At 33.2% G+C, this 19,040-nt stretch overlaps 3 protein-coding genes across 4 annotated transcripts; 1 reads left to right on the top strand and 2 right to left on the bottom strand.

The window, feature by feature from the left end:
• Positions 1–1,129: 1,129 nt before the first annotated feature.
• LOC115698763 (eukaryotic peptide chain release factor subunit 1-3) lies at positions 1,130–3,604 on the top strand. Its single transcript, XM_030625935.2, has 2 exons — positions 1,130–1,424; positions 1,948–3,604. Exon 2 carries the CDS (start codon positions 1,991–1,993, stop codon positions 3,302–3,304), a length of 1,314 nt encoding a protein of 437 aa, XP_030481795.1. The 5' UTR covers positions 1,130–1,424; positions 1,948–1,990; the 3' UTR covers positions 3,305–3,604.
• A 1,566-nt stretch (positions 3,605–5,170) lies between these two features.
• On the bottom strand, positions 5,171–11,770 carry LOC115698761 (acetyl-coenzyme A synthetase, chloroplastic/glyoxysomal). 2 transcript variants are annotated; one of them, XM_030625931.2, is made up of 20 exons: positions 11,520–11,770; positions 10,644–11,253; positions 10,428–10,571; positions 10,185–10,340; positions 9,962–10,084; positions 9,703–9,871; positions 9,483–9,565; positions 9,115–9,216; positions 8,906–8,994; positions 8,698–8,788; positions 7,984–8,097; positions 7,529–7,605; positions 7,359–7,437; positions 7,124–7,192; positions 6,825–7,000; positions 6,594–6,650; positions 6,291–6,381; positions 6,078–6,176; positions 5,624–5,829; positions 5,171–5,451 (listed from the first exon to the last, which is right to left on the bottom strand). In XM_030625931.2, exons 2-19 carry the CDS (start codon positions 11,055–11,057, stop codon positions 5,644–5,646), a joined length of 2,319 nt encoding a protein of 772 aa, XP_030481791.1. In that variant the 5' UTR covers positions 11,058–11,253; positions 11,520–11,770; the 3' UTR covers positions 5,171–5,451; positions 5,624–5,643. The 2 variants fall into 2 exon arrangements, with proteins under 2 accessions (XP_030481791.1, XP_030481793.1); XM_030625933.2 differs by having other exon boundaries at positions 11,524–11,726.
• Positions 11,771–13,054: 1,284 nt separating this feature from the next.
• Positions 13,055–14,863, bottom strand: LOC115698556 (pentatricopeptide repeat-containing protein At3g26630, chloroplastic). Its single transcript, XM_030625648.2, has one exon. The coding sequence runs from the start codon at positions 14,658–14,660 to the stop codon at positions 13,356–13,358; it is 1,305 nt and encodes a 434-aa protein (XP_030481508.2). The 5' UTR covers positions 14,661–14,863; the 3' UTR covers positions 13,055–13,355.
• Positions 14,864–19,040: the final 4,177 nt, after the last annotated feature.

Genomic DNA, 19,040 nt, shown 5'->3' with positions numbered 1-19,040 from the left:
AAACGAAACCCATTACTCCAAAGAATGATACAAACAATTAAAAATAAAATACTGAAAGACTAAGGAGTAGTATACTTGTATTAATCAAGACTAGGGGTAGGGGTTGTGAGCTTTGAACTGTCGGCGAAGTTCTCATCTAAAAAATATGAAGTCTCCTCGTAAGTTCCTAGGAATCCGTTTGAAAATTTGATGACAGGGTTGGCGAAGTGATAGTCACAAGACCAGAGTTCAGGAATAAACAAATGCAAAGTTTTAAAAGTCCATTGATGAGTTTGGAACTGGGATCGGACATCCACCGGACATGCCAGGCTTTATATCCTGGGATCCAGGTGTATGTCGCCCAAGGGGTCTCTGTGCCCCTGTAATAGTGTTGTGTCATACTTTATTTCCTTCTGAGGCATTGTCTTATTCTTTGAATAAACACCCCGCGCAAGAGTTTTCATGTGGAGATGAATGTACAATTAGAATACTTATCCCCCATGTATGGGCGACATGCCGCTCAGGTTTATGCCTGGGGGAACTCTTCATGTCGATGAACTACTTGTCCAGTAACCATGCTTGATCTTCTCTTAAGAGGTCTTGGTTCTTTAGCTGTGAGGGATAAATTTATACTAAAATCACAATCCACTTTCCCCTAGGCAGCATATGCTATGCCGCCTAAGTACTGTGCCTCGAGCATGCTAGGCTTCAATCCTTTATTTCTTACTCACTTGCAGGGTAGGAACCCCACAGACTTCTTTCATATGATAACGTGTCCTCTCTTTAAATATATGTCGTGTCACTTAGTTAAAATATTAGGTAAAAAAAAAAAAAAAAAGATAAATTGATGAAGATGATGAATATGAATATGATTATTGGAGATGAGGTTTGAAGAAAATTAAGAATTAAATAATAAATTTGAGTAAAATAATAAATTCATAAGTAAATAATTAAGTGGGTCTATTGAAGAGTTTAATAAATAATTTTTAGTTAAGCACCCTTAAGAAAGAGTATTATTATTATAATTATTATTATTATTGGGTATCCTCCCATACATTTTATAAGTCACACCTTATAATTAGTTAGTGATATATTTTAAAAATTATTTTTCTTAAGTAATGTCACACTCATAATTAATTACACCAATGAGAAAAGTGATAAGTATAGTGCTTTTAGCAAAAAAAAAAAAATAAAAAAAAAAAAACAAAAATTCAAACTAACAATATAAAATTAGTACTTTTTGTACATACATATCTCTTGTAAACGAAACTATCGCCTTTTAAACCAACAGCTACACTACACACCATTAAACACACAATCCTACATTACATATTCATCTATTCTAAATTAAACTAATGAAAATCAATTCCCAAATCATCACAAACCCTAGAAACTAGACCAAGCAACAACAACACACAGCTTCTTACTACCTTTTCGCCAACAAGGTTTTGCATTTTTATTTTCATTAGATTTGATTTGCTTTATTTTAACCGTGTTAGATGTATGGATCGTATCTTCATCTTTCGTTTGGGTAAAATCGGATAAGTTATATGTGGCCTTGAAATCGAAATCAAAATCAAAATTTAAATCAAAACTTTGATGTTCGAAGCTTCTGCTTTGATCTTTGCTTTACATATATATATTTATATATATATATATCGTTTCTGTACTTTTTTGGTGTCGCCGTAGGACGAATTGTGTGTGCTGCTTTTATAGATTGTTGAAACTTGAAAGTAAATAAAAATGTGAATTTTGATTGTTTTCTGAATCAAATAACTGCAAAACTTGTTAGAACGATCTATTTCTGGGTTATTTCAATTTGGGTGATTTTTGTATGCATATGTATATTTATGCTGAAGTTAATGGTGTTATATTGGTTTGTGATTATCTTTTTCAGTTATAACCTTTGATCAATATTTGACTGAATTAATTGTCGTGTTTCTGTTCCATTGTTGTATTGAATGTTAGGCGAATACATATTTTTCTGCATTTGGGTCTATCATAAGTTACAATGGCAGATGGTCAAGAATCTGATAAGAACATTGAGATATGGAAGATTAAGAAACTGATCAAGGCGTTAGAATCTGCAAGAGGCAATGGTACCAGCATGATTTCTCTTATAATGCCTCCGCGGGATCAAATTTCTCGGGTTACTAAGATGCTTGGCGATGAATTCGGAACTGCTTCCAACATCAAGAGTAGGGTCAATCGCCAGTCTGTGTTGGGTGCCATTACATCTGCACAGCAAAGGCTGAAGCTTTATAACAAGGTTCCTCCTAATGGTCTTGTGCTTTACACTGGGACGATTGTCACCGATGATGGGAAAGAAAAGAAGGTGACAATTGACTTTGAACCTTTCAAGCCTATAAATGCTTCATTGTACCTTTGTGACAACAAGTTTCATACCGAAGCTCTTAATGAACTTTTGGAATCCGATGATAAGTTTGGGTTTATTGTGATGGATGGAAATGGTACCTTATTTGGGACATTAAGTGGAAACACAAGAGAGGTGCTACATAAGTTCACTGTTGATTTGCCAAAGAAGCACGGTAGAGGAGGTCAGTCAGCACTTCGGTTTGCTCGTCTTAGGATGGAAAAGCGACATAACTATGTTAGAAAGACTGCTGAGCTTGCCACACAGTTCTACATCAATCCTGCTACTAGTCAGCCTAATGTTTCTGGTCTAATTCTTGCTGGTTCAGCAGATTTCAAGACTGAACTGAGCCAATCTGATATGTTCGATCCTCGTTTGCAGGCAAAGATATTGAATGTGGTTGATGTTTCTTATGGGGGTGAGAATGGTTTCAATCAAGCTATTGAGTTATCTGCTGAAATTTTGTCCAATGTAAAGTTTATTCAGGAGAAGCGCTTGATTGGAAAGTATTTCGAGGAGATCAGTCAGGACACTGGTAAGTATGTCTTTGGTGTAGATGACACACTGAAGGCACTCGAAATGGGTGCTGTAGAAACCCTTATTGTGTGGGAAAATCTGGATATTAACAGGTATGTTCTGAAACACAGTACTACCGGTGAGATTATCGTGAAGCATCTGAACAAGGACCAAGATACTGTCCAGAGCCATTTCCGTGACGCAGATACTTCAGCAGAGCTTGAAGTTCAGGAGAAGATGCCATTACTTGAGTGGTTTGCCAACGAGTACAAGAGGTTCGGTTGTACACTCGAATTTGTAACTAACAAATCTCAGGAAGGATCACAATTTTGCAGAGGATTTGGTGGGATTGGAGGTATCCTTCGATACCAGCTTGACATGAGATCATTCGATGAGCTATCAGACGATGGAGAAGTGTATGAAGATTCTGATTAAGGAACAACTTTTCAAATTTTGCTTAACAATATTGCAGGATAGTGGTGTGAGATCCTCTTGCAGGTTTCTTTCTCTATTATGTACCTTCGATCTTTGATGCTTCACATTCCGCTTATAAGTTAGCCACTAAATCGATTGCATATGAAACTGTTCATCTTTTTTATTTGCTATGTTTTTGTGCTCTTTCAAGGCTATATTATATGGACCTTTTTCTTTGTAATGAAAGAGTATGGTGGAATATCCCTCCCTCCTATGATTTTTGATATCAAACAAAGAGATAAAGTTTACATGGTTTTGAGACCTTTATGTGTGATTTGTTTTGAGAAATGCCATGCCTGATGATGTTTCATTAGTGGAAAGGAAAAGAAAAAATCCCACTTTTGCTCTAGAAATAGTTATATTGGTTATTGGAAATTTTTGGAGTTTTGCTTAAATAATATGTATCTATTTACTTTAGGCATGACATGAGCATGGTCATACATACCATGTTTATGATTTAGAGCATGATTGGTGCATCATGGGTTGCTTGAACAAGAAGAAGCAAGCATGAAGATAAACTTCGATTTGAGTCTTTCGACAACATTTTACATTTTTTTTTTGTTTTGGGGTATTGTTTTGTCTTGGTTTTTTTTTTCTCACTCAAGTTTTGTTAACTTTCGTCCCTTTATCAGGTAAGAAGAGAGTATTAGTTTTTGTTTACCTCTGTTTTCTAGTGTGTTAAAATTTTGTTCTCGTGATTTGCTCATTTATTATTATTAAGTTACAAAAGTGCAGTAATTGCTTTATAAAAAATGAGAGATTGTTTTTTTTCTCCAAATAGCTGGGGTTTCTTGTTTCTAAATTCTTTGGCCAAGCCCGCTACCCTCCCTAGGCTTAGGCGTAGCTTGGTCAGGTATGTAGTTTTGCTACTACGATTAGGTTTTGCTCTTGCGATTAGGTTCTTGTTACTGCAATGAGTATTGTCTTTACATGTTTTGAGTGTCTTTTGTTTATATTATTGTGACTAATCTTGTTAGGATGACATGATTTTGGTTTATTTTGTGTCGTTGTTGGTTCGTTTTCTTTGTTTTTCAATGACTCGCCATCAAATCGTTGTTAGTGGATGGGAATATTAAGTTTTTTAAATGGGTTGTTAGTGGTGCAGTTGCATACCTTGCACAATACTTGAGTGCTCAAGCTAAGGGGTTTAATGAACTTGTAACAGTTTCAATTATTGTGCCTTTCTGAGCGGTGGAAAAAATTGAATATAGGCGGTTTTTAAGATTAACTGTGATGTTGCAATAATATGATTTTATTTTAGTTTCTTTTGTCAAACGATTCGGGAAGCAGACAGTCGATTGGTTGGCTCGTTTTTCTTATTTTAATTATGGTCATGTTTCCAATAAAGGGAGATGTCTCAATAAAGTTGCATGTTATTATTTTATTGGTGATTACTATCAATTTTTTTTTTTTTTAAAAAAAAAGTGTAGTAATTGCTTTTTATTGCTTTATTTTCCTCTTGTGTGAAAATAATCTATGTTCTTTTATTGTTACTAAAATATATTGTCAAATACCAAATGGCTACCACAAAAGTGCTCGAATTGCTTCCCTTGATTGATTTTAAAATTTTCAAAATATCAAAATCGTTAATTTTTTCCTCTTTTCATTTTATTTTTCTTTTATGGATCTTTATTTGGGATTTTAAATACTAACCATGAAGTAAAATTTAATTATAAGGTTATATGCTTAAACTAAAAGCAATGTAAATCCTAAACCATTTTTCTTATTACAAAAAAATACTAAAAGATATTCGTGGTGTTAGACTTGACTTTCTTATTATTATTAATATATTTAAATATAAAATCTCATATAACAAAGAATAACATATTTTAATTTAATAATTATTATAAAAATGATTAACTTAATAATTCTTATAAACAAATTGCAAGAAATACAAGAATTATTAATTATGCTGCTAAACCAGCTTTGTTAAAATGCCTTATTCTTCAGAACATATGGAATAAAGAAATTGCTCAACACTACCACATAGGCACATAATACAAAAGCAAATCAATTTTAATTTAATTTATTTTTTTCTATAGAAAAATTAACATCTCTTGATCTTAACAAATCCCTCTCCTTTTGTGCTTTGCTATGTAGAACTGAACCTGCAAGGAATTTAGAACATTAGATTTTGGTTAATTTCTTGTCTATTTTCTAATCAAATTGATATAAAAAGATATTCTCATCACACTACACAAGTGCTCTTTTCTTTTACAATTTATATTTGATCAATTGTTGTGCTATCAGAATGTGACGAATGGAGTTCGGATAGGTTACCTTCCGGGCCAGAAAAGTCTTCAGCAATTGGAAAGTGAAATGAGCTGTTCGACTACATTCGGGTCTGCAAGAGTGCTTGTGTCTCCAAGCTCATCTAACTGTCCAGAAGCAATTTTTCTCAGAATCCTTCTCATAATCTTTCCACTCCTTGTCTTTGGAAGCCCGGGCGCCCAGTGGATTCTTTCTGGTGCAGCAAATGCTCCAATCTGAAATGTAAAATCATTTCTTGAGTCAAGAGTACAAATATCAGAATCTACATTCATGCTAAGCAAGCATCTGGCATAAGCTCCCATATTAAAAAGTTTCTGGTGCTACGAAATGGTCACTTGTTGAAAGACACACAAGTATAGATCGATAACCACAAAGATTGAAACTTGATCCCGAGGAGCCAGTTCAATTCCATCCAGAATAACAAGAGAATTATAAAACATTCAATAAATTTGTAGATCCATACCTGCTTTCTTACGGAAAGGATGAGACTCTTTCGTAATTCTTCACTGTAAGGTTCACCTTCAACCAGAGTAACAAATGCATATATAGCCTGTCCTTTCACCTGTGTACCATAAAAATATTTTGGTGAGAAATCGGCATCAAGAATCATAACAAAGTATCATGATTAGGCATTTAGAAGTAGTTGGTTACAACATAAAAGTTCTACACTAAATACCTCATGCTCAATACCAACTACAGCAGCTTCTGCACATTTGGGATGTGAAACCAGAGCAGATTCAACTTCTGCCGTACCAATACGATGTCCACTGCATAAATTTACAAACAAAATTAGGTGACTAAATGCCACCGTTTACCCATAGAAATTTTCATAATCACAAATGCATAGACATTTCCACATAGAGAAAAAAAGAGGGGTTAATGGCCTCAGAGCAAGTGAGGGGACAAGGATTAGGTATAAGTTTTCTAGAGTACTTTGAAGTCTAAACTAAAGATTTTGAAAGCTCAAAATATCAAATACCTGACATTTATAACGTCATCAACTCTTCCTGTAAGCCAGTGGTATCCATCCTTGTCCCTGAAACAATGACTTATTAAACTTAGCATACTTAGCATTTGATGTTAAAACATGATCCTATAAGTTTTCAAACTATATTTTTAAAATTTAAGGCAAGATATGAAGATTGCTGATGCAGTTGGCATTGGGGATCCAGGCAAGTAAAACTGATAGACTGTAATGATAATAACTTGCCTGCTGCAGCCATCACCAGTGAAGTAATAACCAGTGAAAGGCTTAAAGTAAGTGGTTTCGTATCGCTCATGGTCACCGTAGAGGGTTCGGAATGCTCCAGGCCAAGAGCCCTTCACACACAGATATCCACTGCACTCCCCTTCAATCTCAACACCTTTCTCGTCTACTATAACAGGCTACAACATAGACAGAAAACTATGAAGCATCAGAAATAATTATTTGCAAGCCAAAAGAAAGTCTCTTTTTTTGATAAAAGAATAATAATATTAAAAAAGAAGAAAGAGCTAACCCAAAATTACCTTAACTCCAAAGAAAGGAAAGGTTGCAGAACCAGGCTTCTGTGGCCAGGCACCTGGTAATGGCGTGATCTGCCAGGAATAGACAATGAGGAAATATGTAACAGATTTGAAAGCCAGAGAAGGAAGTGTGCACTTATATGCATGATTGGAGTAAATAAAAAAAAATCAAATGTTTTCTGCTAATCATCAGGTGCTATGAATCCCTAAAATAGAATAAAGAGCAAAGCAAAAGTACCATGAAGCCACCAGTTTCAGTTTGCCACCATGTATCAGAAATAGGGCACCGTGAATCTCCAACCACATTATAAAACCACCTGCAATGGCAGGATATATCTGAGAAGTTAGTTAATAGTAAAAAAAATATGAAGTGAAGATGAAATGAGTAATTTTCAGTTTATGCTGTACCTCCATGCACTTGGATTGATAGGTTCACCAACACTGCCAAGGATCCGTAAGGATTTTCTTGAGTAGCGAGTTACATACTGCACAATCAACAATAGTTGATCAGTTAACCACTTATGAAATTACATAACTCCAGGGAAACAGATTCCCTGTTAGAATATCAATAAATTTACTTCATAGCAACCAGAATAGACTTCTGTTATCCTAATTAAACAACTAAAGGACCAATAAGATGAAAATACGAGCACAGCAAGAACAAGTTCATCAGCACAAATAAACAAACACTATAAAATATTTTCATATGGGAATGGGGTATTATTATGCAACTTCATTAATGGTAAAGAATTAGTAAGTAATCTTATTTATGCATAAAACAAGAATAGCCTGTGTGATGATTCTTCCTACTGATCTCCATGTCAATTTGAGTTAAAAGTATGAAAAAAAAAAAGATATCTTGCCTCATCACCATCACGCATGAGGGATCGCACTAATGTAGGGGCAGTGTAAAATATTGTTACTTTGTATTTATCTACAATGTCCCAACAGCGTCCTGAATCTGGATAATTAGGAGCCTGCAAGTTATACATTGAATAATAATAATCATTAATGACATTAAAGAACGGTTTTGATAGTAAAAGTAAGTAGGTAGCAGTGCCTGTATGATACATTGGACTCTACTAATTTCACAAATTTGATTGTTGATCTAATATTTAATGCCTGGTAGTAGTATGTCAAACTTCAATAAATGTTGCTTATTCATTAGTTTTTAAGGTCTGGTTTGTTCCTTTTATTGAATGCATTAGATTAAGGTAAAACTTCAACATAAATACTCAAATGGCTACTCATGACAACAGTTTAAATCAATTCTAGCCAAAAACATTTACCCTTCCAAAAATAGGAAAAGTCGGGTCCAAAAATTTACATACGAACATCAATTTAACTTTATAATTTGAGAATATGAAGTTCAATGTAAAAGTTTCCATCTAACAATATTGACTTCTTTTAAGAGTCTTCCTTCTTGCTTTCTAGCCATTACTTTGGTCCCACTAAGTAATAAGTATCATCCTTTCCCAAACACAACAATTTAAGATTGTCTGGTAGAATTGCACATATAAATAATCTTTTTCATTTACGAGTAAAATATTGATAGTAGACTTTATAACTAAAATTACCCCTTCAAAAACTATGCAAGATGCTCCATTGAGCAGTGGTCCATAAGTGACATAGCTGTGCCCAGTAATCCAACCACAGTCAGCTGTACACCTAAGGAAAAAAAAAAAAAGACAAGTCTTAATCTAAAAAGTGGAGGAACAAACTGTCTGATATTGATGTCTTGCCATAATAAAGTTCCAAAGACACACTGAGCTTTCGAAGAGATACCAGTATACATCAGATGGTTTATAATCAAATGCGTATTTGAATGTTGTTGCAGTATACACCATATATCCTCCAGTTGTATGCAGAACACCCTTCAAAGAACAAACGAATATTGAAAAGGGCTATAGCTACTTGGGAAGAAAGCAAATGCTTATTTGCTAAGAGGAAAAATGTAAATAAGAAAAATCCATGGTTTTATATGCAGTGTGTACCTTAGGTTTTCCAGTACTACCACTAGTGTATAGCAGAAATAGTGGATCCTCAGCATCAACCCACTCCACTGCACACTCAGTTGGATATTTAGGAATGACATCCTAGAAGACAATCAATACCCATCAATACTCTGTAAATAGTTGCACTAAATATATGATTGTATGAATTGATGTAAGTATGCTCTTAGTATTCTTAGTGGCATTTTTCTTTGTTTTAATAATGTTAATAACTACTATATGTCCAGATAATAGCATGGCCATTCAGTGACATGTTTCTTTGATATAATAACTACTATATTTATAGCATCTTATACAAATGCAGCATGTGCAAAACAAACTCATTTAATGTTTTCTGATTGCATACTAACCTGCCACCATATATCTCTTCCGTCTTGCCATTTAGTAATATCCCTCTTCATAGCCAATTGATTTTCGTAGACAAGGCATGTATCTGCTCAAAGAAGTATTCTTATGCCATTTTAGATGGGGAAAATAAAAATGATACGTACTTGATAATTAGCATTATATGGATTTTTTAGGACAATTAGAGGTAATTGCAACTGAATTACAAAGCAGTAAAATTCAAACCTATGGGGACACCAGTTTTGGCAGACTCAACAAGGGCTGCATCAACTATATCTTTGAGGTGAATGATCTTAGGACCCCTTTTAACAGCATTACAAGTGATAACAACTTTTGGTTTGCAATCTATGATTCTCTGAGAAAGAGATTCTGCAGAAAATCCAGCAAAAACAACCTGAAAGAAAAGAAATTAATGGTACTAAAAAGAAAACAAGCTTTAGTGAATAATGGAGCTGATGAATGAGAGAGAGCAAAAAAAGAATACCGAATGAACAGCACCAATGCGAGCACACGCGAGCATTGTGATTGGAAGTTCCAATAACATGGGTAAGTAAATGACAACAGCATCACCCTTTTGAACTCCCATATCTTTCAAATAATTTGCAAGCTAAAGCAGCAAAATTCAAAGACATTACATCCATATTTTCTAATACAATGACAATGTCAAGAAAAAATAGAGCAATAGAAGTAAGTTAGAAGAGACAAACCTGGCAAACTTTGTGGAGAAGTTGAGAGTAAGTTAAAGAGTCATCAAATCCAGTGTCATTGCCTTCCCAATACAAAGCAATTTTGTCACCAAGTCCAGCTTCAACATTTTTATCCAAACAATTGTAACAAATGTTGGTAATACCTCCCTTGAACCACTGTACAACATTGAACACCATGACAATGAAAACCAAGAGATTTCAAACCAAAGCAAAAAGAGAAAGAAACAAAAAAGTATTAATCACCTCAATGTTGACTCTTCCTTTGCTGACATCGAGATTCTCAGAATAAACAGAGTCATCCCATTTCTGTTTCCAGTAGAATTGGGAAGCAATCTCCGACCAAAACCCAGCCGGATCCTCGATCGATCTTTTATACATCTCAAGATACTATTCAAAAAAAAAATAGTACACAGTCAACTCAATCTAAATCAAATCAAATCAAATCAAATGTGTATGTACCTTCTGCGGAGAAGGAACATGAGCCTGTTGGGAGAACTCATCCGTTGGAAAGACTAGATCGTTTTCCTCAGTAGCTAATGCCTCGCCGAGAATAACAGCATTCAAACGAGGGATTTTTCCGGCGCCGGAAGGCATAGTGGCCATGGAATCAACATGACGAAGATGATTAATTGTTCTGATATCGTTATTGTTACGACTATGAGAAGGCGAAGAAGCCATGGTTTCCCAATCCCTCCTCACAACAAGTCTCCTCTCGTTATTATTATTATTATTACAGTAATTTGTATAATTATTGTTGATGAAATTTGATTTTAGAATTACTGAAGAAGCTAGTTCAGCCCTGGCCGCCTGTGCCACCAGAGTTTGACCTTTGACCAATTTATAGGGAAGAAGATGAGGTAATTCCAATGCCATTATTCATCAACTTTCTTAATATTAATATTAAATTAATTATCTAACCAAAAAAAAAATATTAATTATAATTAATTAATTAATATTCTCCTAATTATTCGCTACTGTTCATGTGACTTATCTCTACCACTCTAACTTTTTTTATCTCTAATCTACAGAGATTCCATAGATACAAACACTCATATCTTCATCTCAAACCCTGCAAAAATCAACATTAATTAATTAATTAAAATAAACAAATCAGCATCATTCATAGTTGACTCTGGCGACAAAAACTAAGAATTAAATATCAACCAACCATATCTTTTTTTCTTCTTCAATACAGATTAGATAAGATAATATATTAACATTCATTCATTCATTGATTCATGTCTTCAACTTCAAGTAGTTGAAAGTTGAAGTAAGCTTAAATTCATAATCGTAAATGAAATCAACAATTCAATAAGATCAAATTTCAAGACTTACTTACGGTATGCATGGAAGGGAAAATGGTAGAGCTTAATTTTGGCTATGGTGTTTTTTTTCTTTTTCTATCAAAAAAGTTTGTGTTTGTTTTTGTGGTGAGACCAGTTTTCAGTGTCTTCTTCACTTTTTATATTAGGATTTTGGAAAGAGAGAAGATATTTTTTTACTTTTGAGAAGAAGGTTTGGATTTGGACGTTTCTTTTCATTGGGTTGTGTTTTTTTTTTATCTATTTTAAGTAAATATAATTTGTATTATGTGTACTAGGTGGAATAATAAGGCATTTAATGTGGGTATTAATTAATTAATTAATTGGTATTTTTGTAAATGAAAAAAGTTACTGACTTGAAAAGGAAAAAGTGAAGTGTAACGTAGATAAATAGATAAAATAAAAGGGTGAGTGAGTCAGCATAACCATGCTTAAACAAGGAAGGAAGCTGTAGACTGTAGTATCAGCAAACAGAGCAGTTAGTTACATGGATTCTTGGCCAAATCTGGACATTTTTCATTTGTAAATATCTTATTGCATTTAAATGTTAATAATATTATCTTATTTAGAATTCTTGTGTATTCTTATGTTTGAACTAATATAATGATTAGAATTAGTTATGAATTTACAATGTATATATTCGTAATTAGTACAAAACCCTTTTCGAACCAAAATAGTTTATCGTTTAACCGAAAAGCATGTTTTGTCAAATTATGGGCTGCTAAATTCTTAACGCGATCCACATGGAACAAAATTGCTCTCAGAATTTAAACAATAAAATTATAACGTCTTCAAACAGTACACTCAGTACATTGAATTACCCTTCTTATTATTAACAGAGTCACCAGAGCTAGCGAATATGAAAAAATAAAATATCCCAACACTGAAAATAGAATTATATTATAATGACAATTTTTAAAATAAATATTAATATACAAACTTAGAGTTTAACACACAACTCGTATTACTACACTAGCCAAAGATATGTCCTTTAATTAGTAATAACTTACTAGCACCCCACTAATTAAAAAAATTGAAAATCAAAAATCAACAAATTACATTTAAAATTAAATTTATCGGTAAAATCTCTGAATTTAAAGCCCTCTACAAAATCGACGTACAAAATAACAATAAATAAAACTGTTATTATAAATTAAAAATAAAATAGAAAATTTCACCTGTAATAAATGTATTTATTTAACTTTAGAGCATGTTTTGCAAATCTACCTACAAAATGCATTAGATTATTAAAAAGGGTCCGTATATGGGTCTGAGGTACTAGAAAATTGCTAATGCATTAATATATCATAACATGAGAAACAAAATCTTCAAGAAAATTCCTATTAATATATCTTAACATGAGAAACAAAATCTCCAAGAAAAAACTATAACAGACAAAGAACATTTGAAATTAAATCAGATAAATCTGTAGATGTAGAATTAAAAGCACTTGAAACCCATAGAGCATCAGTATCAATATAGGTGATTGCCAACTGCAGCACCTTAAATTATGAAAAAGAGCTTTAGCCTCTATGGAATCTCATGTATAGTGACACTTCATTATTATCATTAAAGTGGTAATGTTTATACAGTTTTGATAAATATTTGAAAAATAAGGGGTGTCCCTCTGTGCTTGTGTGTGTTTTTTTATTCCTAATTTGTTCAACTGGTGCATACATATATATAAGAATTGGGTCACTCACTCTAGATTTTCACAGCTAAGTCTTTGTATAACTCACCAAAAATTTACCAAAACAAAACAAAGAACAACAAGAACTAATGGATTCAGATTTCATCTGCAACATAATGACCATTGTAGAGCTTGGTGAAAGTACTGTGTTTCGGTTTTTCATCGAATGGCTTTCGATAATCTTTCTACTTCATCCAACATACCAGCACGGCTATACAGTTCAATCATACAAGAATAGTGTTCCAAAATGGGAGAAATACCATAATGTTGGGTCATATATTCAAAGTACTTACAACCTTGAGTGAGATCATTAGCTTGAACACAAGCACACAACACACCTACAAATGTAATAGCATCTGGCTTTGGTGCACCATTCATCGTCTCCATTGTTGTAAAAAGAGCAAGAGCTTCTTCCCCAAACCCGTACACGCCTAAGCTAGTGATCATCGCGTTCCAAGTAGCTAAGCTCTTCTTTCGCATTTTATCAAACACTTTCTTTGCATCCTCTAAGCTACCACATTTGCTGTACATGTCAATCAAAGCTGTACCAAGATAAACTTCTAATCTAAACCCATTCTTGAGAGCAAAATCATGAACCCATTTACCCAAATTCAAGCTCCCCAATTCGGTACAAGCTTTCAACAAACTCACCAATGTGAATTCATTAGGCATAACATTTTCAGATTGCATTCTTCTAAAGAGTTGAAATGCTTGCTCTGGTTGTTGATTCTTAGCATAACCATCAATCATTGCTGTCCAAGACACAACATTTTTGGTTGGCATTTGCTCGAAAATCGCTCTAGCGGTATCTAACTCGCCTGAATCGACCAACCCACTAACCATAGTAGTCCAAGAAACAACATTTCTAACAGACATTTTATCAAACACTTTGCAGGCACAAAATTTATGACCAAAACTAAAGTAAAAATCAATCAAATTATTCTGCAGAAACACATCATTAGAAAAACCAGTCTTGATAGCTAACCCGTGGACAACTCGGGCAAGGCGAAAATAGGAAGAAGAAACACAAGCTCTGATAACAAAAGGAAAGGTGAATTTATCAGGAGGAAAACCTCTTGATATCATTAGCTTAAAGAGTAACAAAGCTTGGTGGGAATAGCCATTAGAATTAAAAGTTCTAATAACAAAATTCCAAGTAATGGTGAGAGGTTTAGGAATGTGATTATAAAACAAAGTAGAAGCATAATCAATTTGGTTAAAGGAAGAAGAACAACAGAGGTGAATCAATTTGGTAATGAGGAGTTGGTCATTGGAAAGACCAGCTTTGATAATGGTGGCATGGATTTGTTTAAGGTGTTTGAAATTGGTGCAGTTTTGGATTAAAGTGAAAGCTTGTTGTGAATTTCTTATGGGGTTAAGACCAAGGTGTTGTTGTTGATGATGATGATGATGATGATGATGATGATGGTGAATGTGGGAAAGGCATGAGAGCATGATTGACATGACATTACACCATGACTATGGCTGCTGCTACAACTGGTTGTGTTGATTTTGATCTTGTGATTTGGTTTGGTTTGGTGGCTTCATCATCATCATCCATTGCAACAAAAATAATATTAGTATATGATCCAATTTCAGATAATCCATTTTTTCATGGTTGGAAATGGAATTTGTTACCACATTTAAAAGGAGTGTCTTTATTTTTTTTCTTGGCTAAGATTAAATAAGTGGTTCACATTTCTCCTACCCTATCCAAATTACTCTTCTCAGATAAAAATAAAATAAATAAATAATAATAATAAAAAAATGTAATAATTAAATATCTGTCCTACAAAAATCACTTTCTTTTAAATTTAAGCTCTAATTTATGATCATATTATTAACTAAATTAATTAAATCAACTCTTTCTATCCGCTAAAATTTGTAACATAAATATCTTATATTTTTAATTTTATACAATTATATATTATATAATTTTTTTTGAATGATTAAATACTATATGTTGTTTTCAAAAAAATAATACTATATCATACAATAAATTTCATTAAGTGTTGATTTGATTAAGTAAAATGCCACGTGTCAATATATTAGAGGTCCAACTCATTGTTTACTTTTAAAAAATTATTAAATAATCTTAAAATAAATAACAATACAAATTGAAATATCCAAAAAATTAGAATATATTTTTATTTATTTAGTTTTTATAATTAAATAATTATTTAGATTTTTTTTGAGTTAATAAAAAAATTATTGAAAGTGGATAAATTAATCAATTGAGACATATTAATCCGTCAAAAAAAACATGTAGTATATTAGTGTATGTGTAATCTGTGTTTTCGAATGGAGGACACGTATAATTCCAACATAATTTCAGTTAAGTTGCTCCATGCCCAATCGCAATCCCAACCAAGATAATGGATTGGATCCATTAGCGAAGTCAAGCCTTCCGGAAGCTGGACAAATGACTTGTCCAGATTAGATATACACCTCCGACATAGCGTATCTCCGGATGGCATCGAACAAATCTTCTGGATGAGTGATTAATGGATATTTAGATATCCAGCTTCGTATCACAACAATTTATTACCAAATCCCACAATATCAAGGCTTTATTTCCACGATTAGTATCTTGTGAATAAGGAAATAAAGTAATTGTCAATCAAGCATTAATGTGTCTTTATTATCCACAAAAGTAAGACACGATTTGACAACTATCAACATGATATGGCATCCACGTCATCAGAATATCAATTCCTCATGGGTTGGGCCTCACCAAATTGGCCCAAATATTATTATATTATTTTATCTATCCCCATTAGTGGACAAGGTGTACATACAAGAACCCGAGCACTATAAATATAAGAAAACTCATTCATGCAAAAAGTTAGAATCTCATTCCCTGAGTGCTCAGGCAAATTCTTGGGTTCAAACACTTGTGTAAATCATAAGGCTTTTCCAATCTTAACACAATAATATTGACTCGTGGGTTAAGGCTATTTAACGCCTCAACCACGTAAAAAATTTGGTTTCATTATTCGTTTGTTATATTTCCTTAACTTTATCATATTTTATAAGTTTTTGAAAATCTCGGTAAATATTATGGTGCTTTCATTAAGAGTTGAAGAAAGAAGTGATACCAACAAAGTTGTATATTGCAACCATGGTAGCCACCCAAACCACCGTCGGCAAATTTGGTCTTCGTGATGGAGATACTCTCATGGACGATGTGAATTCTAATACTCAGGCGAAAGTAGGAGTCGATGGAGACCCGAAAGAAGCGACCAGTCGTCCTGCTAAGAAGACTCAACATACTGAAAAATATGTTGATGAAAATCACATCATTGAAGATGATCCAAAAAATTCAGAAGATGATCCTAAGGATGAAGATCCTAAAAGTATTAAAGAAAAAGAAGACGAGTATTACTATGAGCCAAATCCTGAAGTCATTCGAATGGCTAAAAAACTCGTCAAAACTAAAATGAAGCTGGCAGATTAGGAAGCATTCTCCCCGCAAATACGAGAAACTCTATCAAGATTGGAGGCCATAATTGAACTAAGAGGAGTGGCTCATGATGAAAATATACCCAATAATCTTGCTCCTCATGAAAACAATGCTACGAAGAAAATAAACCCAAAAGACCTTGGAATTTGTGATCCTACAAGGGACAAACAAAAAGGTGTCATGAGAGAGCCTACAAAAAAAAGACTGCTCCACTGAATAACATGAATGTTGACAACCCTCCAAACTCAAATTTTAGTGGTAAAACCCTTCAAACTACTAAATTGTTAGCAAATTTAAAATGCCATTTATTTTTCACAGTTACTACCAGCATAGATTGTTTAGGTGTACACTCTTGTACATGTGCCACGTTTATAATAGTATATCTAAAATTATTATTTAAAAATCATAAAAAAAATTATTTCAAAATTTATAATATATATTTTTAAATATTTTATTTTTACTTTTATAATTTTATTTAATTTTAAAATAAATTTTGAAATAATAATATTAGGTGTACCAATATAAATGTGTCAGTGTACATATAAGCAGTCTATGGTGGCAGTTAACCGGATGACACCTTAAATTTGCTAACAGTTCAGTAGTTTGGAAGGTTTTATCGTCAAAATTTAAGCTAAGAAGATTAAATGCAAGTGAAACTATAGTTAGGAGGGCTTAGCTGCTAAAAACTTTTATAAGAAACTAGGGGTGTTCAAAAGAATTTATAAACTGCCCAACTCGAATAAATCGTCCAAACCAAACCGAATAAACTAATAAAAAATACAACTCTAAATAATATAAAGAAAATCCAAACCGCCTAATAAATATATTGAGAGATTTATAAATTATTCTAAATCGTCCAATTAACTTGAATAAATTGAATTATACTGTTTTATATATATATATATTTAATAAAAGTATATATAATAATACATTATATAAATTATATTTATTAGTTAAACTATTTTTTTTTTATTAAAGTTTAATTTTTATAGTGTTTAACTTGAAATTTAAATTTTATAGTTAATTATTTTTATTTTATTTAAATATTGAAGTTGAAATGTAAAGGTACATCATATTATTATTTTTTGATTAATATTTACTTATTTTATATTACTTAATTTTATTTTATGTTAAAGTTCTTAAAATTAATTTAGACTATAATATTTTTTTAACTTAATATATAAATAATATAATTTTATTTTTAAAATCTAATTATTTAAGTACTAGAAGTTAACAATAATAATCATATATATATTAAAAAAAAAGGTAAAGATTAATTTAGACGAGTTAACTTAACCAAATCGACCAAATTATTAGGCTGTTAAACTTTTTTAAATTTTTAATTAAGCATGTTACAATTAATTTTTTACAATCTAATATTTATATCAGGTTAATAAAACTATATCATAACCCGACCAAATATTGCTCTCATTCCAAAGGTTCAAAACCCGAAGAGAACCAGTCATTTTAGACCCATTTCTCTCTTGCAATGTTGTGTACAAGGTTATTTCCAAGATCCTGGCAAACAGAATAAAACCTTTGCTTCCTTCCCTTATTTGTCCTACTCAAGCCGCCTTTGTTCCAGGGAGAAACATTCATGACAATAATGTCATTGTTCAGGAAGTCATTCATTCCTTCAACCGAAAGAAAGGCAGGGAAGGTTTTTTTGCTATTAAAATTGATCTTGTCAAGGCTTATGATCGCCTGAGCTGGCGTTTTATTGACCATGTGATGGAGTGCTATGGGACCCCTGTGAGCTTCCGCAGTTGGATCTCCCAATGCATCTCCACCACTTCTTTAAACATCTGTCTGAATAGGGGTCAGGTTGGAAAGATTGTTCCTTCTTGTGGTCTTCGCCAGGGTGACCCACTATCGCCCTATCTGTTCATCTGGGCAGCGGAAGTGCTTTCAAGCTAATCGCTGTGCTGCAGAGTTTTAATGGCAAAATATTTAAAAGGGAAGGACTATCTCAAATATAATTATAAAGACTCTGACTCTTGGTTCTGGAAGAGCGTTGTCAAGGCAAAATCAATCTTGAAGAGAGGTGCTTGTAAGCGGGTGACTAATGGAGAGAGTACTGCTGTTTGGGTGGATCCCTGGATTCCCCACTATAAAGGTTTTTGTCCAAAACCAATTAGGAGAGGTGAGACTAATCTCAACCGTGTGTCTGATCTGTTACTATCCAATGGGCGATGGAACGTTAATAAGCTGAATGAAAGCTTCGATCATGAAACTGTTGCTGTTATTTTAAAAGGGGGCCACCCCTCTGGTCATGGCTCTGACAGATGGATTTGGACTCGTACAAGTAATGGAATGTTCACGTGCAAGTCTGCGTATCTTGTTCAAGCGTTAGATAGAGCCCCCCAGTGCGAGGTTGCACC

The sequence above is a fragment of the Cannabis sativa genome, chromosome 8 (assembly GCF_029168945.1).
Source record: "Cannabis sativa cultivar Pink pepper isolate KNU-18-1 chromosome 8, ASM2916894v1, whole genome shotgun sequence".
NCBI lineage: Eukaryota > Viridiplantae > Streptophyta > Magnoliopsida > Rosales > Cannabaceae > Cannabis > Cannabis sativa.
This window is presented reverse-complemented; position numbering and strand designations above follow the sequence as displayed.

Excerpts from the sequence above, each read along its gene's own strand:
- LOC115698761 (XM_030625931.2), bottom strand. The coding sequence starts at position 11,057 with ATGGCATTGGAATTACCTCATCTTCTTCCCTATAAATTGGTCAAAGGT. Across the intron at positions 6,651-6,824 it reads ACTGGTGATGGCTGCAGCAG|GGACAAGGATGGATACCACT; the intron begins GCAAGTTATTAT and ends TCATTGTTTCAG. Across the intron at positions 6,177-6,290 it reads TAGTTGGTATTGAGCATGAG|GTGAAAGGACAGGCTATATA; the intron begins GTATTTAGTGTA and ends TATGGTACACAG.
- LOC115698763 (XM_030625935.2), top strand. The coding sequence starts at position 1,991 with ATGGCAGATGGTCAAGAATCTGATAAGAACATTGAGATATGGAAGATT.
- LOC115698556 (XM_030625648.2), bottom strand. The coding sequence starts at position 14,660 with ATGTCAATCATGCTCTCATGCCTTTCCCACATTCACCATCATCATCAT.